This window comes from Mercenaria mercenaria, chromosome 9 (assembly GCF_021730395.1).
Source record: "Mercenaria mercenaria strain notata chromosome 9, MADL_Memer_1, whole genome shotgun sequence".
NCBI classification, from domain to species: domain Eukaryota; kingdom Metazoa; phylum Mollusca; class Bivalvia; order Venerida; family Veneridae; genus Mercenaria; species Mercenaria mercenaria.
Window position 1 is genome coordinate 23,964,618 of NC_069369.1, and position 20,448 is coordinate 23,985,065.

Genomic DNA, 20,448 nt, shown 5'->3' on the forward strand with positions numbered 1-20,448 from the left:
ATATTTCTATGTTAATGATGTTTGTGATCCATATTCAATACAAAACATGTCATGAAAAATATACATTTAAACTAAGGCTTTTATACAAACTTGTACCAAGCGTTCAGATTCTTTTGATTTCTATACGCCCGAAGGGACGTATTTGACGTTGCGTACGTTGTTGGCGAACATCGGAAATTTGTAAATTTCTTACACTTCAATATTTCATGAAATTCGTTTTAGAAATAAGGTGGTTTAAATTCTTATATCATCAGAAAGGCAAAACAATCGCCCTGTTAGTAAAATTGATCGCATTTACGTTTAATAATTAGTATAAACTTAATTCGACATAGAATAATAGAAAACATCAGAAGAACGTCATGTAAGATATAACAGAATTTACCAATGCGCATTATTTAACGGCTTGGTAACTTCATAAAATAATAATTATTGTTTTCTGCCAAATTAGAAAACTCGCTAACGTGACGTCAACTACATTTGACGTCAGATCAATCATTTATTGTTCAAGACTTCCTGTAACAAACCGGAAGCGAAAGACAGACCCAGCTGACAACGTAAGAATTTATTTCTTTCTTCGACCGGATTTGTTAAAACTTCTGTATTTTCTTTTACTATCATATGCTTTCTGTAATATTTATTTCGACAAAAAGTACATAGTTGAATATAAATTGCATTTGACACATGAAAATTGCAAACTCTAGCCAAAATGTCACAGCCGTTAAATTAATGTAACGTTGACGCTACATGGGCGTAGGAGCGAGTTTAACTTGGGGGGGGGGGGGGCAAACCTTTCCGACCGGGGGGGGCGGGGGGGGGGGGGGTGGATGCGGAATAAAGCCTCAAAGCCTTGTACAGGGGCCAAATGGGCCATTGGCCCCCTCAAGCCTCTATGTTTTAGCAATCATTGAGTTATTCTGATGATACACATACGACTAGGCACTGAACTGTCTTAATCAGTCTAATCAGTCATATTATCTATTGTTCTAATTAAGTGTGCCATTTTTTCTAAATTCTTCTGTTGAAGCCCTGAACATACAATCAATAAGCGCTGCATTTGTCTAATTATGATATAAAGTTGTGGAAATATCATTTCCCTTGAATGGACAATGAAAAACAAAAACAAAAATACATATTAACATTTACATGCGTAAACAGGCATAATAGTTAGGCCTACATAGATTTTGCAGACGCTCAAACCGGAACTGTAGTGATTGCGTTCAATGATATATTATTTTTATAGAATGTAATCAAACAATGCTTGGTGTGGCGCGTACAGATTTCAGTACTCACCATACGGAAAGAGACAAGTCAGAATACAAGAGAAGGCCAAATGCAAATCAGAAATCAGGTTGAAAAGAATTATATGATGCTAAGTAAATGATATATTAGACTGCAAGTTATATCTCTTTTCCAAAATAATATATTGGAGGGGCCAAACTATAGTTTGCCCCCCACCCCTCTCCTAGCTTTTTTTTTGGGGGGGGGGGGCCTGGCCCCCCCTGCCCCCCCCCCCCCCCCCCCCTGCTCCTACGCCTATGCGCTACGTTTGAAAACTAATTCTAACACGATCTGCAGCAATTTGTATATAAACATATAGCGAAATCGCCTATACATGAATTAAGAAATAATAAATCTGTTCCTATATTTTATCAGTTAATAAAATATGGGCAGGAGTTTGGATGCGTAATAATTAAACGACATGATTTATGAAAACTGTAGCCCATACACCCCAAGTAATCCTTGTTAAAACGACGATAACGTAGGTTACGCAAATGTACGCCAACAATGAGCGTAACGTCATTATGTTTTGAAGCCGGTGTCCGTCTGTCTGTCCGTCAGTCCGTTTGCAATTTCGTGTCGGCTCTGTATCTCTTGAACCCCTTGAAAGATTTCGAAGAAACTTGACACAAATGTTTAACACATCAAGACGACATGCAGAGCGCATGTTTTAGATGGCTCCCTTCAAGGTCAGTGTCACACTTAGAGGTCAAATGCCATATGACTTTGTTTCGTGTCCGCTCTGTTACTCTTGAACTGTTTGAAGGATTTCGAAGGAACTTAACACAAATGTTTACCACATGGAGACGACGTGCATAGCTCATGTTTCAGATGGTCCGCTTTAAGGTCAAGGTCACACTTAGGGGTCAAAGGTCATTTCTTCGGGCGTATATTGCTCCGCATTGCGGTGCTCTTGTTTAATCTTTAGCCTGCTAAATTTCTAAAATGGACTGGTCCATCATTCAATTTGGGCAATACCATTTATTATTCGAAGGGGTGCACTCTGAAAATTTACTGACTGAATAGCGAACAGTGCAGATCATGATCAGGCTGCAGGGATGTGCAATGGTAGAATCACTTGTCGCCAACAGGCTAAAGGTTAAACTTGCGAGTTTTTATATATCGCATGGACACATGCTGGTATATTTTGCATCAACTTGATTTATGGAAGCTATAAATATGTAGAAAATCGGATATACTTACTATTTTTGTTTATCTTTCGGTTGGTGAATAAGTTGAAAAATGTTATTTCAGTATGATATATCAGCCTTCAAATTTGAAATTTACTGAATTCAGTACAAACACTTATTTTCATAACTTGACCGCAGTGCATAATATGCATTATTTCCATTGTTATTTAAATGAATACAACACGTTATGTCGTACTTTCAAAAAATGAAAATATTAAAATATTTCTGAATCACGAATTAACCTTCAACGAGGACTCCAAAGATGCCAGTAGTTACATATTTTCATTCTGTATATAAGTCAAATTCCAATATACGAATTTTGTTTTGAATGTCAAACATTGTTCGATTTGTTTTGCTTTTGATCAGATCAGCCAACAGACCGCCATGCTTTGTACAATGCTCAACATGTAGGTAACACAGCAACATGGAATCATAACCCGCGACGGAATGATCCAGCACAATATTCCACGCTCAACACGTATCCGCCATATTCCAACCAATACAGATATGCATATCCAACAGAAAATGCCCCTTACAGACAATCTGAGTCACATCCAGATGTAGATGATAGAGAAAGGGAGTTAACTGGGCCAGAAGATGATAAAATATTAGCAATTGGTGCAGGCTTAGTTCAAATGCTGTCATCAGATATAACCGATGTGATAAGTGGATTCCTCAATGTATTACAAGCTTTATGATGTTTGTTACATTCTGACATTCTTGGGAAACTGAGGGAGTTTTGAGACTTTTAAAGATTAATATTTTTACATAAGATAGTAATAACAACAAGTGGCGAAATTACAAAAAAAAAAAACCCTAATATGTCGTCTCATATAAGAAATTACCATGCAATTGTATAATGATAATCTGTTCTGTAAATTTTATTATGTGAAGATGCAAATAAAGATATTCACGTTGTTTGGCACTTTGAACACTTGTGTAAATATAGTGTTCAGAAAACCCAAATTAAAGCTCGATTCATAGCAAATTCAACCTTATCCACTACAAAAAATATTTCTATCCGGTTTCTGTTGGATTACATATTTAACAAAGTTGGCGCAAGTAATTGGTATCCCTATGGGGCTAACTGCGTCCCATTCATTCCACTGTTATGAACAAGATTTCACGCGTAGTTTGTCCACTGAGACGCAGTTTGGCATTATTGAAGCTTTTAATGGAACCTCGGGGTACCTTGATGATGTTTCAAATATCGACAACCTATATTTTTCAGAAATGGTGAAACACATTTATCCAAAAGAATAAAAACTTTACAAGGCTAATACCTCAGATTTAGAAGCGTCAGTTTTGAACTTTGCAAAAGAGTCATTTAGAAATAAATATATATGATAAAAGAGACAATTGTCAACTTCCTCCACCCACCTCGAACGACATCATACGGCAGCAGGGGAAACTTCCCGTTTGGGAAGTCAACCACTGGTGTTTCCTTACTTCCTTAACGGGAAATATGATACTTAATATAGTAACTTGCTTCCCGTTCGGGAAGTAAAATCACCATTTTTTACATCAAAAGACCCTGTGCACAAGAATATGCATATTCATTAAATGAGATTCACCATTGTGAACTTGAGAAACATGTCTAAATTTCTAATGTTCATTTTTTTTCGTATCCTAATAAATTTTTTATTTAACATTGAAACTACTTAATTTCAAAATTTCCTGAATTGGAAACTTAACTTCCCGATCGGGAAGCTCATTATATAAAATTATATTGAATTGCCTGTTTTTAATAGAGTAGTTAAGTTACAGAAATAATACTAATAAAACACTTTTTAACACTGCCCTGCTTGATGATTTCTAAAACAAAATATTTAAAGATGCTTCAACAGTTACTTCTGACAAATACACAGTTTATACTCGTACACATGCAGTTCTTGTTTTAATTTTTTTATGTTGCTTAAAATTCTACCGGCACAAAATGATTTTATGCGCTAGTATGTATCATTAAAAGCTTCGTACGGACCTGAACAAAAACCTGAAATAAAAAGAATGAATTTTCTGAGTGGAACTAAAGGGTCATCATTATTATTATTATTATACCACATTTAAATAGCACTCTTTTCATACAAAATATGTCAGAAGTGCTTTACAAAGACATAAAGATCACATGTAAACATACATTTATCTTGCCTCCTACAAGTTTCTTGCATTTCTATTGGTCAATAGACGTCACGTGGACACAGGATATATTCCATATTCTGCTAGTACATTTCAGATATGAATTTTGATTTAAAAAAATGGCCGCCGCTTTGTTAATTTACAAAATATTATATTATAGCATTTAAGTAAAGGGTAGTCGGCAAGATAAAATCGTTACACAGCTTGTTGGTGGCAGGATACGGGATATACGCTGTCTCCTCGGTAAAACCAAAGACACTGGGCCATTTGCCGACTTTAAGTCTCTAAGAGAGCATATCGACAATGTACTTGAGAGATTCATTGTGTATGGCTTTGTATGTAAGTGTCAAAATTTTGAACTCAGTTCGGTGCTGAATCGGAAGCCAGTGCAACTCCTTCAAGACTGGTGTGATGTGATTGTATCGCGGAGTCTTGGTTATGATGCGGGCCGCTGTGTTTTGTACACATTGAAGTTTTTGCAGTGTGTCTTTGGAAATTCCATACAGCAGCGAGTTACAGTAGTCAACTTTCGATGTAACCAGAGAGTTCACAAGATACTTGGTAGCATCCGCTGTGATATACTGACTAATGTGGCCCATTTGCCGAAGTTGTGCATAACTAGCTCTACATAGAGAGTTAACATGCTGTGTCATGACCATGTTTGAATCCATTCTAGCACCGAGATTGTGAAAAAAAATGTGAACGGTAGAAATTTAGATTATGTTGGCATATTTCATTTAATGACACCATGTATACTCTTATGCACCGGGCCTTTTGATGGAAACAAGTCAAAAAATGATGATTTTGCTTCCCAAATGGGAAACAAGTTACTATATTTAGTAATAAGTTTCCCGTTCGGAAAGTTGGGGAACCATAAATTAATATCCCGAACGGGAAGTTTCCTACTGCACGACTGCACGGTGTCTGTATTTTACAACATATTCACTGTGCAAGAGCTTGTTCAAATTAAGAGGGTTTTAATGTTAGAAATCTTCGTACTACGAAACAGTTGTTATAACCGGTTTGCGGTGTAAGTAGTGGCATCCCCTGTGAATATTCATCCTTGCTCCCCCCCCCCCCCCCCCCCAAATAACGGCAGAGCCTCGTTACCGCCAAAAGCAGTTACCCTCGTGCCGTATATTTCCATCTGCATCTACCACCAGTGAAAATATCTTATAATACTATCATACTATTCAAGATTAATATAGTGCCCTTTTCATAATGAAAATGTTTAAATGAGCTGTATATGTATATATAGACAGCCACTCAGGGCGCAAAACTCATCCTCTACCAGTAAACTCATCCTCTACCAGTACACTCATCCTCTACCAGTACAGGCACAGAGAGATGATAAGAAGGCAGAGAAAAAGAAGGCACCAGAACGTACACACACGCGTGCACGCGCAAATTTAATACAGCCCGAAAATTACGAGGTATTCCAGTCAATTCGAGTTGGTCAAAAGTTTTCAACATAATATACTAATTGAGAAACTAAACAAGTACCTAGCAGACAACAGCAACATCAACGAATGTCAGACTCGATTTTCAAAATCAAGCAGACCATCAGATCATATGTTTGTATTGAAAGGAAAGCGATTATGGATAAATAAAAGAATTCGGGCGGTAAGAAATTATACGCTAGACTTACAAAGACTCTAACGACTGATGCCAGTCTAATTATACGCATGCTTTATTGATATCAAGAAGGCAGTTGATTCAGTTCTGCATCTAACTTTAAATCTTAATACAGGAACATTCATGTCCAATGTTGGAATGAAGCAAGGCGATGTTCTGAGTCCTAACTTTTTCAAAATATTTATGAACACTCCATCAAAATATTTAAACAATGTTGATGGTACATTCGAACATAATGGAAAAAAATATCCAGTGCTTAATGTATGCAGATGGCATCGTAATCTTTTCAACATCACATGACGGACTACAACAAAGAATTAACGAAATAGAGCTTTCCTGTCAAAAATGGGGTTCATAAGTATGTCAGTACTGAGAAGACAAAAGTTATTATTGTTAACAATTCAGATCCTGAAAGAAAGAATAATACTAGTATTTCAAGGTGAGCGGTTAGAATGTGTGCATTAGATCGCAGCTATCTTGGTATGATAGTCACAGTGAGCGGCACTTTCTCTAAGGCAAAAAACAAGGAAGAATATCCAACAGAGAAAGCCACGTCCCAAAAACGCAGCCTCCCCAAAAGCACACATGAACAACACTCGCACGCACACACACACACACACACACACACACACACACACACACACACACACACACACACAAAATAAACACACAAGGACAAAACAAACAAATACAGGAACACAGTGGGGCACCGCCTTGGAACGGTCAGTGGCAAATCCACCATTGGGGAGTTTAAACCGGTTTATGGTGTACCTAACCTCACTCTTATCCCCACCATGTCTCAAAGTCACAAGACAGTGTAAATAAAAGTTATCCCCGCCAGGTGAAACCCTAACATACGTAAAGGCAACAGAAGGCATGTAATGTAGAACACAAAGATGCTCTTGTATATATATAAATGAAATCCTTAAGAACCTAAAACATATGTAATCAATGCCTTTGCAGAAGACAGAGCAACAAGGGAAAGAACTACTAATCATAGAGTCCTCCACCTGTTTCGTCAGACACAATCAAAGAGGAAAGCGTAGCGTCCAACTGTAAAAGGGCTGAACACCAAACATGCGGTGTGTCTCAAAACAGTTGGGTCATAACCTCTTTTCATAAAACGTTTAATCACTTTACTAAATACAATTGGAAAATTGCCATGACCCAAAATCTTACGAAGTTTGTAAACCACATCCCCATAAAAAGCGGGTTTTGATATACCTTCTCGCAGAAGTGTCTTTAAAGATGAACTTATAAAAATGTATAAAAGCTTCTTTCAAGATTTCAAAGTTGACTTATTTACATTTGTTTGACTCAATGGTGAAACCTATTTTATTACATGTATATGGTTCTGAAATTTGGTACATTTAATATCTTATCAGCGAAATGCAAACGGAGTGAGAATGTAAGTCAATATTTAAAAAAAAAAACATCGTGGAAAAGCCCTTTTGATTGTTTAAAAAATATATTTAAAGTGTTCCCAAAAACAGTTCAAACATTGCTGTTTTGTCAAAAACTGGCTGATTTCCATTATAAATTTGTATTATTGTATCTGTATTAAAATATTTTCATAGGTTAGTGAGTACTTCGAATAACATGAATATGATATATGTTCGTGGTATTGTAGTGAGTGATGCATTAACTCAAATTGAATAACATAGATCCGAGGTCAATGCATATAAAAATATAGTCTTACAGTTAAAAAGAGTATGCTATAAATATACAGTCGTGGAATGTGACAAGAGAGCAGTTATCAAATTTTGGTAAACTTTATACATATTTCAGTTTTAAGAAATCTACATCTACGGTGTACTGCCCAACAATTAATTCTGATTAAGACTGGGAGGCGCTTGTCAGGGACAGACTGTTAAAAGTTGAGCAAGCTCATTAGATGCAAAGTTAAAAAGAACAACAACAACTAGCTAAGATTAAAAACATAGATATAAATTAGAAGGTTACAGTTGTCAGCCGCTCGGTGAATAGAACCAAACTGGGTCTGGACTGTGTAGGGAGAGACCATGATTCCAGGAACGAATTATTCTTGGAAAAAAAAGAGTCATTAATATGAGATTGTGGGATCACGTAATTCAGGTTTTTGTATGTATGAGATGGTTATAGTCAACTGCAATAAGACTGTACTTTATTTTAAAAACATATAATACGGGAATTTTTGATGCGGCGTTGTTCAAGGGATTGCCAGTTGAGATCTTTAAGCATTTGGGTGACACTGCTTGGTTTGATCATATAGTTGTTACATATAACATACAAGATACAAGAAACTTTATTTAACGACGGATATAACATAACAAAAAACAAAACAAAATTAGCTTAAAGCTATTTCCCGACAAACAATGGTAAAATAATAACAACTAAAACGGCTGTAAAGGAAAAGCACACGGCTAATACGTATTGAGTTGCAGATCGTTCTCGTTGTATTCGTTCAATTTTGTATGCGAGGGATTTTTGCCAAGGGTGCCATATTAGAAGAACAGTATTAGGCCTAATTCATAGAAGTCTAGAAATATCTGTCACTGAAAGCTTCAGATGGCTGTCACTGAAAGTTTCAGATGGAGACAAATACTAATACAGTATATATAAAATCAAAATCAGTACGTACTAAAAATAGAAACTGGTAGATGGCACGTAACGACAGACTGTGTGCTACATGGTGCAGTGGTCGAGTGGGCTAAGACGCTTTCCTACGGAGGTGAAGGCCCCTGGTTCGAATCCTGGCTACTCCCATTGCGGTGTGTCCTTGGTCAAGGCACATTATCACGATTGCCACAGTCGAACCAGCTGTAAATGGGGAATGTGTCACTTTATGTACCAGACACTTTATGTACCAGCACTTTATGTACCACTTTGGACACTTTATGTACCACATATATGATATATAGTGGATGATCATTTTTGTATTAATTTGATGAAAATGTTACATTTTATGTTACTTGAAATGTTTTTTACTAAATTTAAAAGTTAATTTTCATAATTAATAAGGTAAAATTTAACTCTTTCCCATAGAAATGTTAACAACATTCTATGGACTTAAGCTGATTAAATCAAAGTTGTTTTCACAGGTAATTATCACATATTCACAATTACTATATAATATATAGGTGGTACACTAAGTGTCAAAGTGGTACATAAAGTGTCTGGTACATAAAGTGACTGGTACATAAGGTGTCGCACCCGTAAATGGGTACCAGCAAATTGCTGGGGGTAAGATATAATTCCATGGTTTTAACTGTTCTTAAAATAGGGTCGCTAAAAAGCTCTACAGAAGTTATGTTAATTGTTTCACAAAGCGACAGTAAATAAAATTTACCTTTACATGTAACGAAATTGAAAATGAGATTCATTTTATTTTTAGCTGCATTGTAAACAGTGATCTTCAGCCGCCACAAACTTTTAATAGCTTGTAAATAAAGACTCTTTTTGCTTTTAGTTACACTTTAGGTTGATAAAATATCTTTTGCTTACTTTTAATTAGGTCCTTGACCTTAGTTCACGCAAACAAGGTTCCAAATGGAGAATTTACTTTTAACAGCATTTTTAGCTTGTCTTTTCTTTTTATTTGGAATAATTGTTCTGACTATAGTTTTAGCAGCAGCAGGACAGTCACTTGGGATCCGAAGAAAGTACATTCAGATACTACTGAAAGTGTTTGAGGTATCCTTGTTTGTGTGCAAGGTTTGCAGACGACTCAAATGTCTGTTTGAATTGAAGATGGTGTTGAAACCCATCATATTATTAAGGAAGTGGCTAGGGGAAGTATTGAGTAAAACGTTTTGGAAATCTATCGGGGCATCCATGGCCGAGAGATTAAGGTATCCCGGCACAACCAGTTTTCGACCGCTTAACACGTTTTCTGTCAAGTTTTGTACAAATGCAAGTCCAAATCTTTGGTTTATTGTCTCACACTTTCTATCAGCATAAGTGCTATAAAAGCATACCATTTAAGTTTCAAGTTTCTTAATGATCGAATCCCTGGCATGATGATTTTGAAAGCCATCAGTAGGAAGTCGTGCTGAAAATTTACAACCTAAATCCGACCACAGGTGGTGTTTTCATTTTAGCAAAAAGAAACAGCACTAAACTTTTACAGTAGTTTAAATACAACATGGCAAACATAGAACACACACAAATCAAGTCTGGCAACAAACACCAAAACCAACACGGCAGATCAATATACTGTAGGTACACTTGCCTAAATTGGCACCTAGATTACAGGGGAAGGGTAAAGTAAATGGCAGACAAAAGTTAGTACATTATCTAAAGTACTATAGCATGTGCTCAATAACTCCAGAGAATCAGGGTATCACATCTGCTACATTGATATCTGTCATAGATGACAATGTATTATATTATTGCTAAGCTTTTGACACTCTGAATATTTCAAATTGCTTAGAAAATGAAGAAAACTGTTGCAAGGACAGGCATCATGATTGCATTGTCAAAATAATTTAATTACAGTATTCTTCACAATTCTGGCTGTAAACACGTGTTAAGCAATATACATTTAGTACAAAAGATATATAAATACTGATATTGGTTTAAGTAAGAATATGTAGTAGACAAGGAAACATGCAGGTTTTTTAGTAATAAGAAAAACTTCATGAAAACATGGCACTGCTACATAAATGCAGTTTATATAAACTTCCAAGTACAAAAACTGAAGGAGAAAAAGTTCCTAACATGTTCTGTCTCTGCTGTAAACAGTGAAAGAATCACTACTGGTAAATTTGGCTTATAAAGATTTTTATCATACAAAGTCCTAGGCGGTCGAAAATTGGTTGTGGTCAAAAATAGGTTGTGTGGGGATAGTCCAACAAATTTGACGCTTTCCTACTAAGGAAATATTGAGATAATTTTTTCATATGGTATCCTCGCGTGACCAGTTTTGACGCCCATAAGGAATTATTTGTCACCTTACAACGCTAATATCTAATTTCAATTAATAAATATCTTATTCAGATTTAACAAACCTTGAACTAAAGAAAGATGACGCAGTCTAGCCAAATTATCTATTTTTCATTGAGCTGACATTTTCAGCCATGCATGAAAGCAGCCATATTTGTTGAGAAGGACCCGAAACAACGCCTCTGATTGGTTGCCTAATTATATCTTTATAACACAGTGTTGGATCAAGTACAAGATAAATGTGATACTTACGTTATCTACCAGTATGGGCAACCTGCCTTTGCAATATATAAAAACATAAATAAGTGGGTTTTCTAAATTTTATTTCTATGTTTACCTCATAGTCACAACATAGTTATACAAACATGTACATGATTTAACTATATTTACTCTTCAGTAGTACAGTGTTTACATAAAATTCATTCAGGTTGGGGAGTAACAACTGTACTTCCTCTGTGGAACTTGAAATAAACAAATCATATTAAAACTAACTCATTCCTAACCAATCATGCAACTACCAGCTGTAAACATCCAATTAAATTTCAATTAACAGTATTATAATGCACTTTACAGACATAGCGGGTACCACATGCTTAAGGGTGAAAAAAATACAGAAATAGACTTGTCACATGACTGTCACGTGACCAGATAAAGAAAACAATGCGCGTAGCAGACGGAGACCATGGATTTTCCCACACTCATTTTTGCAAAGAAAATAGCTTTAAAAGTTTAAGAATTTTTTGCATTAGCTAAAACAGGTAAAAATCTAATGGATAAGATCAAATTTGATAATTCTTACCTTTGCATCCCTCACTTTCCACATAATTTTCGGAAGCGATAGAAATATGTTTGTACTACAAAAGTGTGTATAGTAAGTGACGTCATCGATGTCACTTGCGCGATTGGGAAGGAAAACAAAGATGGCATCAAAATAGGTCATCGTCAAAACAGGACCCGCAATGATAGCTGTTTCAATGACATTTTATAAATAATACATTTCCTATTTTTCAAAATGTTACTTCATTTCTTAAGGCAATACCGTTCTTAAAATGTTAAGAAATTAATTGAATTTATTGCAAAAAAGATTCTGCTCCATAAAATTTTTTCTCTCTTGATGCAAGAAAAAATGTAAACAAATGGGAAACCACTACTTCCAACAAAGGGATAAGTTCCAGAATGCATAAGGCTATATACCAATAAAAGAATTTGTTCTTTGTTTCATATAAAATTCAGCTACTTCAGACCAATTTTGTTACAGTTTCTAGATTTTCACTTCGTGGTTGACCTATTTTCCACAAGATATCCATGCATTTCCTTCAAGAAAACGAAAAGAAAAAGGGGTGTTGAATAGTATGCAGTGAAATGCAAGTCAGCTGAAGTCAGGTACCCTCATATTGCCGCATTTCAGAAAGCGGTCCGCAGAATAAACACCCTACTTTCGTTTTCAAGTAAACAACTCGAAAACATGCAAGTATTAGTATGAAACGTGTCCTGTTTTATGTAAGATTCATTCCACGAGTGAAATAATGCCTATTAAGCCCCGGATTTACGTGCAAATGCGCGAAAAATGAAAAAAATTAGGATCTATTTATTAGGGACTTCTTTCGACTACACCACGGAAGCACACTTTGGACCGAATTACTGCATTATAACCATAATTACTAATGTTTTAGTTACTTCCCCTTTAGTGATGATAGACCATAAAAAATACAGGAAGTGAATAATTGCTTCTCCCTTAGAATTTCATAACTTCCGCTGCGCATGCGCAGTGAGCACTTTACGATTCGAAGTTTTGGAGGCAGATTGCTTGTAAATGTGAGTTGATAATGATTTAATTTCTGCAATAATAAAATAGTTGTGAGGTAATCCATCATCTGTAGGAATTTCTTTTTGTTTGCTGCTGTATTTATGAAAATTGAAAATCATTTCCAACTTTCTATGTTACTACTAAATAAAAGCAAAGTTTCACCGCCGATTTTGTTCCTAAAGAACATGTCTTTTCCATAAAAAAAATCACGAGTGTATTTACAAATTTTCAAGCGAGTTGCACTTTCTACTTTCAATCGACGGCCGCCATATTTGTTTACATTAAAGGTCAAGGTCATTGAAATACCTACATATGGGCAATATCCCCACTCGCGTCAAACACTCAAAAGACCACAATAGTGGAAGCAATTTCTGATGAAATTTTCATCGCTGCTGACGCTTTACATGCTATATAGGTTTAAATGCCGATTATGTCACAAATTGGCCATAAATTCAAATAAAACTTACATGTATCGAAAGGGGATTCAATTCCTCATGGATTTAAATGTAAAAATTATCAAATAATATCCAAAATTACAAATTTTCTGGTGATTTACACATAGATGTATGTACTGTACATGATTGACGTTTACCGTGTATACACGCTAATATGCGCAAGCAATAAAACCAATAACTTTACATGACTGTGTTCTGTGATTTATCTTCCATTATTTTGGTCCTTCGAAGTTGTGACGTTTAGATTGCCCCGTCACAAATTTAAACAATCTGAACGTCGAATAATTTTGACTAGAGGTAAAGGTTGCTAACTTCGAATCACTTGCCCCTCACCGATGAGGGTTCGAGTTTCAATTGGGGGCATTGAATTTTTCATGTGAGTAAGCCATCCAGCTGGCTTCCGGAAGGTTGATGGCTTTACCCAAGTGCCCGCATGTGATGAAATCATGCACGAAGGGGCACATGGGGTCTTTTGGCACCATTAGTGTCAAATTTTCGACTGCAAGGCAGACTTGATTTCACAGACTGGCATTTACTGTATACATGTCTGCTTTTACCATGTTTACATCTCAAGTAGTTAGTATCAAAACTGTGGTGAAAATCAAGGCAATTGAAACTTCATGATTTATAGTTTTACATACCGAGGGCTGGGTGCAAAAACTATTGTATCTTGTTCTTTATTTATATACAATAACAATAGTTTCCCACTCAGCCCACGATACACATTTTTCACAAGTGTGGTTATTTTTTACTAGGAAAACATAAGCAATGATTTAAAACGCCCAAAGATAAACAAAAGTTAAAAAATGGCGTGTTAAACTTTCGTATATATATGTGAAAATTTGAAATGTTTAAACATGTAACCAATAAAATGCGTGGAGTATGTATGTTCAGGGTTTAAAAATAAACAGTTCGATACACACACAGCTTTACATGACTGAGGTAGAAATTTAATGGTGTAAGTGGAAAACACACTGACATAATTATATGGAGTTTAAAAGTGTTTTGCCTACAAATCGGAGGCTTTCTCATTAGTTAGGACATACAATGATTGTCTTTGGAATGAGCTTTCCACACATGTAATTTTAGTGTGAAAAATTTGGGTAAAATATGTTTTTGAAGCCTCCAAAGTTAGAGACGCGATTTGTGTCGCTGGTTATATACACATAGAAGGAAAACTTTCCGCATTGTTTTGAATGGTAAGTGGGTTGTCTGTGGAGGGCGTTATAGTAAGAGTCCTTTGCGCACAATTAGTTGGGCTACCGGCACCATCAAAGCTGGAAAGTCGTCCTATGACCTATAATTGTGTTGGTGCTACGTTAAACTCACCAGAAACATAAAAAAAAATCTTATGACAGTTAGCATGGTTAGTTTCACATGCATTCTTTCCATAGAGATGATACCGTGACACCTGAATTTTTTGCGAAATTTTTATCTTCTTATATCAGTTTGATTCAGGTCAGGTTGCTTAACAATTTGATAAAAATACTTTAAGATGAATGCTTTATGTTATACTAACAAAGGTACTCTTACAAATTCATTATATACAGCAGAATTTGTTTGCTGTCTCACACCTAGCATTTGTTAGCTTGTCTGGTCTTTGAAATATATCTACGCGGTATTGTCGTCACTTGATCGCTGGCGTCTGCGTTGGTTAAAATTTTTGTTTAGGTCCACCTTCTCTCAAACACTGTAAGAGCTACAGCTTTGAAACTTTGCACACTTGTTTATTATCATTAGGGGACTATGTAGTTCAAGAAACATAACTCTAACCTGCATTTTGTCAGAATTATGGCCCTTTTTGTACTTAGAAAATCTGAACTATAACTCTTTTCTCACATATTGTCCAGCACTTGCAGACGAGCGTTGACACCCGTAGGCAGTGCTCTTGTTTTAAAAACTTATTGTGAACATGTTCTGTATACCTGTCGAATTATGTCAACCCCTGGTTTCTGATCCACATAGATAGAACTGTCTTTTAAAGTTTTATTGCTGTAGTTTGGGAGAAGAAGAATTAACAGTTATGCAGCATCAGAGAGGGACAAACACAAACAGAAGTATGAGGAAGAGGGAGGGTCAGGTGATGAGGGCTTACCAGAAATGGATAATCTTTCTGACACTTCTCAAGAATCAGAAAATCGAGGTTTGTAGTGATAACTTTGAAATTGGTTATTTCATCAGCATGAGTTTGTGATTTCGGGCAGAATGGACTTTATTATGACAATTTCATAGGGGTGCGTAAAATCATTTGGAGGTGCTGGAAAGCACTTAAAATATTTATATAAGAAACTTTAAATAATTTAAAAGTTCTTCTTAGGTTAAGTGTTTTCACTGGATTTATTGGTGAATAAGTCATAATATCTGATAAGTTTAATGCCAATTTGGTCTTACAAGGTATTTGATAATAGTATGATAAAATTGTTTTTGAAGAGTGCTTTCTTGAAGTTGTCCAATAAAGAAGTGGCAAAAATGACCAGTTAATATTATCATACTGTTGTAAAATATGAGACCATATGGCATAATACTGATAAAAGATTACAACATTTTCACATATACATGTAGTTACTTAAAACCAAATTAGAACGTTATTTAAAGTTGTTTTTTTATAAGATTTAAGTGCTTTCTGGATTTTCAGTGCTTTACAGCAATTCTATGCACAGATTTCATAGAGACAAAAACTCTTGATCGGGAGTTTTATATCTGCAAATTTAAAGTGAGCGTTATTTGTTTAGATAAAATTTCTTGGAGATACAGTGAATGTATCTTTAAGATTCATGGGCTTGATAATTCTACTCTGTTTTAGTTTATGTGTATGGGTCTGGTATTTTTAGTACAGATGCTATTCATTTGCATTTAACTCCAGCTATTACTGTTGCATTAAATTGTAATGTAAAAAATGTATTCAACTTTTTATTGCATTAAATTTTCCATTCAGCTTCAATGGTGTGCGAAAGAACTCCAATTTTTAGCTCATCTGATTTTTTGAAAAAAAATGATGAGTTATTGTCATCACTTGAGCGGTTGTCGGCGTCGGCGTCTGCGTCTGCCTGGTTAAGTTTTATGTTTAGGTCAGCTTTTCTCCTAAACTATCAAAGCTATTGCTTTGAAATTTGGAATACTTGTTCACCATCATAAGCTGACCCTGTATAGAAAGAAACATAACTCAATCTTGCTTTTTGCAAGATTTATGGCCCCTTTTGTACTTAGAAAATATCAGATTTCTTGATTAAGTTTTATGTTTAGGTCAACTTTTCTCCTAAACTATCAAAGCTATTGCTTTGAAACTTGGAATACTTGTTCACCATCATAAGCAGACCCTGTACATCAAGAAACATAACTCCATCTTGCTTTTTGCAAGATTTATTGTCCCTTTTGGACTTAGAAAATCAGTTTTCTTGGTTAAGTTTTATGTTTAGGTCAGCTTTTATCCTAAACTATCAAAGCTATTGCTTTAAAACTTGCAACACTTGTTCACCATCATAAGTTGACCCTGTACAGCAAGAAACATAACTCCGTCCTGCTTTTTGCAAGATTTATGGCCCCTTTTGGACTTAGAAAATATCAGATTTCTTGGTTAAGTTTTATGTTTAGGTCAACTTTTTCTCTTAAACTATCAAAGCTATTGCTTTGAAACTTGCAACACTTGTTCACCATCATAAGCTGACCCTGTACAGCAAGCAACATAACTCCATCCTGCTTTTGCAATAATTATTGCCCCTTTTGGACTTAGAAAATCATTTTTTGGTTGAGTATTATGTTTAAGTCAACTTTCTATAACTATCAAAGCTATTGCTTTAAAACTTGCAACAGTTTTTCACCATCATAAGTGGACACTGTACATCAAGAAACATAACTCTATCCTGCTTTTTGCAAGAATGATGGCCCTTTTTAGACTTAGAAAATCATGGGTAGGACAATATTTCTATTACACAAAAAAAATCAGATGAGCGTCAGCACCTGCAAGGCGGTGCTCTTGTTTTAATTTACATTCTGCTTTATTTAATACTGCAGTTAGTACTTACTGGTGTCTTAAATGATTTATACTAATAACCTTTCCTTTCAGTTTTTACAGACTCGGATCAAGTGATCTATCGTGATATTTCAATTTCGGCTCTAGAGGGTATCAAGATTCCATCACAGCGTCCAGACTACGACCTCACATTTAAAAAAGATTTCCATGTTTCTGACATGATGTACTTCATGAAATGTGGAGTAGAGGTAATTTAAGGATATTGCTGTAGCATGAAAATTTTTGAATATTTTTTAGCTCGACTATAAGAAGTATGGAGAGCTGTCCTACTCGACCTGGCGTCGGCGTCCTTCCGCTATCTCTGTAATTACTTGATGAATTTCTTTCAAACTTAGAACAGTTATTCCTCATCATCATCCACATGATATGGCACAAGGGCCATAACTCTCACACCAATATTTCGTGAATTATCCCCCATTTTTATTAGCTCACCTGTCACAAAGTGACAAGGTGAGCTTTTGTGATCGCGCAGCGTCTGTCGTCCGTGCGTAAACTTTTGCTTGTGACCACTCTAGAGGTCACATTTTTCATGGGATCCTTATGAAAATTTGTCAGAATGTTCCCCTTGATGATATCTAGGTCAAGTTCGAAACTGGGTCACGTGCGGTCAAAAACTAGGTCAGTAGGTCTAAAAATAGAAAAACCTTGTGACCTCTCTAGAGGCCATATATAATCACAAGATCTTCATGAAAATTGGTCAGAATGTTCCCATTAATGATATCTAGGTCAAGTTCGAAACTGGGTCACGTGGCATCAAAAACTAGGTCAGTAGGTCAAATAATAGAAAAACCTTGTGACCTCTCTAAAGGCCATATTTTTCATGGGATCTGTATGGAAGTTGGTCTGAATGTTCATCTTGATGATATCTAGGTCAGGTTCGAAACTGGGTCACGTGCGGTCAAAAACTAGGTCAGTAGGTCTAAAAATAGTAAAAAAATTTTGAGATCTCTAGAGGCCATACTTGTGAATGGATCTTCATAAAAATTAGTCAGAATGTTCACCTTGATGATATCTAGGCCAAGTTTGAAACTGGGTCATATGCGGTCAAAAACTAGGTCAGTAGGTCTAAAAATAGAAAAACCTTATGACCTCTCTAGAGGCCATATATTTCATGAGATCTTCATGAAAATTGGTCAGAATGTTCAACTTGATCATATCTAAGTCAAGTTCGAAACTGGGTCATGTGCCATCAAAAACTAGGTCAGTAGGTCAAATAATAGAAAAACCTTGTGACCTCTCTAGAGGCTATATTTTTCATGGGATCTGTATGAAAGTTGGTCTGAATGTTCATCTTGATGATATCTAGGTCAAGTTCGAAAGTGGGTCAAGTGCCATCAAAAACTAGGTCAGTAGGTCAAATAATAGAAAAACCTTGTGACCTCTCTAGAGGCCATACTTGTGAATGGATCTCCATAAAAAGTGGTCAGAATGTTATCTAGGTCATGTTCGAAAGTGGGTCACGTGCTGTCAAAAAGTAGGTCAGTAGTTTAAATAATGAAAAAACGTTGTGACCTCTCTAGAGGCCATATTTTTCATGGGATCTGTATGAAAGTTGGTCTGAATGTTTATCTTGATGATATATAGGTCAAGTTTGAAACTGGGTCAACTGCGATCAAAAACTAGGTCAGTAGATCTTAAAATAGAAAAAGCCATACCCTTAAATGGATCTTCATGAAAATTGGTCAGAATGTTCACGTTGATGATATCTAGGTCAAGTTTGAAACTGGGTCACATGCCTTAAAAAAACTAGGTCAGTAGGTCAGATAATAAAAAAACCTTGTGACCTCTCTAGAGGCCATACTTTTCATGGGATCTGTATGAAATTTGGTCTGAATGTTCATCTTGATGATATCTAGGTCAGGTTTGAAACTGGGTCAACTGCGGTTAAAAACTAGGTCAGTAGGTGTTAAATTAGAAAAATCTTTTGACCTCTCTAGAGGCCATATTTTTCAATGGATCTTCATGAAAATTGATCTGAATGTTCACCTTGATGATATCTAGGTCATTTTCGAAACTGGGTCACGTGCGGTCAAAAACTAGGCCAGTAGGTATAAAAATAGAAAAACCTTGTGACCTCTCTAGAGACCATATTTTTCAATAGATCTTCATGAAAATTGGTCAGAATTTTTATCTTGATAATATCTAGGTCAAGTTCAAAACTGGGTCACATGAGCTCAAAAACCAGGTCACTATGTCAAATAATAGAAAAAACGACGTCATACTCAAAACTGGGTCATGTGGGAACAGGTGAGCGATTCAGGACCATCATGGTCCTCTTGTTTACAATTTCAGGTTAAAGTTTTGATGCACTTTCACTCTATATCAGTTATTACTAAATGGATTTGATTCAAACTTAAAATAGTTGTTCCACCTTATCATCCACATCATATGACACAAGGGCCATAACTCTGGTACCAATATTTCATGAATTATGCCCCATTTTTACTTAGAATTTCAGGTTAAAGTTTCCATGCACTTTCACTCTTATCTCAGTTATTACTGAATGGATTTGATTCAAACTTAAGATATTTATTAACATCATCACTCACATCATATGACACAAGGGCCATAACTCTGGTACCAATATTTCATGAATTATGCCCCTCTTTTACTTAGACTTTCAGGTTAACTTAGATGCATTTTCACTATATCTCAGTTATTACTTAATGGATTTGATTCAAACTTGAAGTTGTTATTCCACATCATCACCCACATCATATGACATAAGGTGCAAAAATCACTCTTGCACCAATATTTATTGAATTATCCCCTTTTCAGCTCACCTGAGCACAAAGTGCTCACGGTGAGCTTTTCTGATAGCCCTGTGTCCGTCGTCTGTCCGTCGTCGTCAACAATTTGACTGTTAACACTCTAGAGGTCAAAATTTTAGCCTAAACTTAATGAAACTTGGTCAGAATGTTACCCTCAATAAAATCTTGGACGAGTTCGATATTGGGTCATCTGGGGTCAAAAACTAGGTCACCAGGTCAAATC

The 20,448-nt window shown here is 35.8% G+C and overlaps 1 protein-coding gene across 4 annotated transcripts in view; it reads left to right on the forward strand.

Annotated features, from left to right (window-relative positions):
* Window positions 1–9,741: 9,741 nt before the first annotated feature.
* LOC123546723 (glycerol-3-phosphate acyltransferase 4-like) overlaps window positions 9,742–20,448 on the forward strand; it is a 37,826-nt gene continuing 27,119 nt past the window's right edge. For 2 of the 4 annotated variants that reach the window (XM_053551034.1, XM_045333221.2), the window contains exons 1-3: window positions 9,742–9,911; window positions 15,423–15,567; window positions 17,488–17,642. In XM_053551034.1, the coding sequence (XP_053407009.1) occupies window positions 9,768–9,911; window positions 15,423–15,567; window positions 17,488–17,642 (444 nt within the window). In that variant the 5' untranslated portion in view covers window positions 9,742–9,767. The other 2 variants (XM_045333223.2, XM_045333222.2) reach the window with 2 other exon arrangements.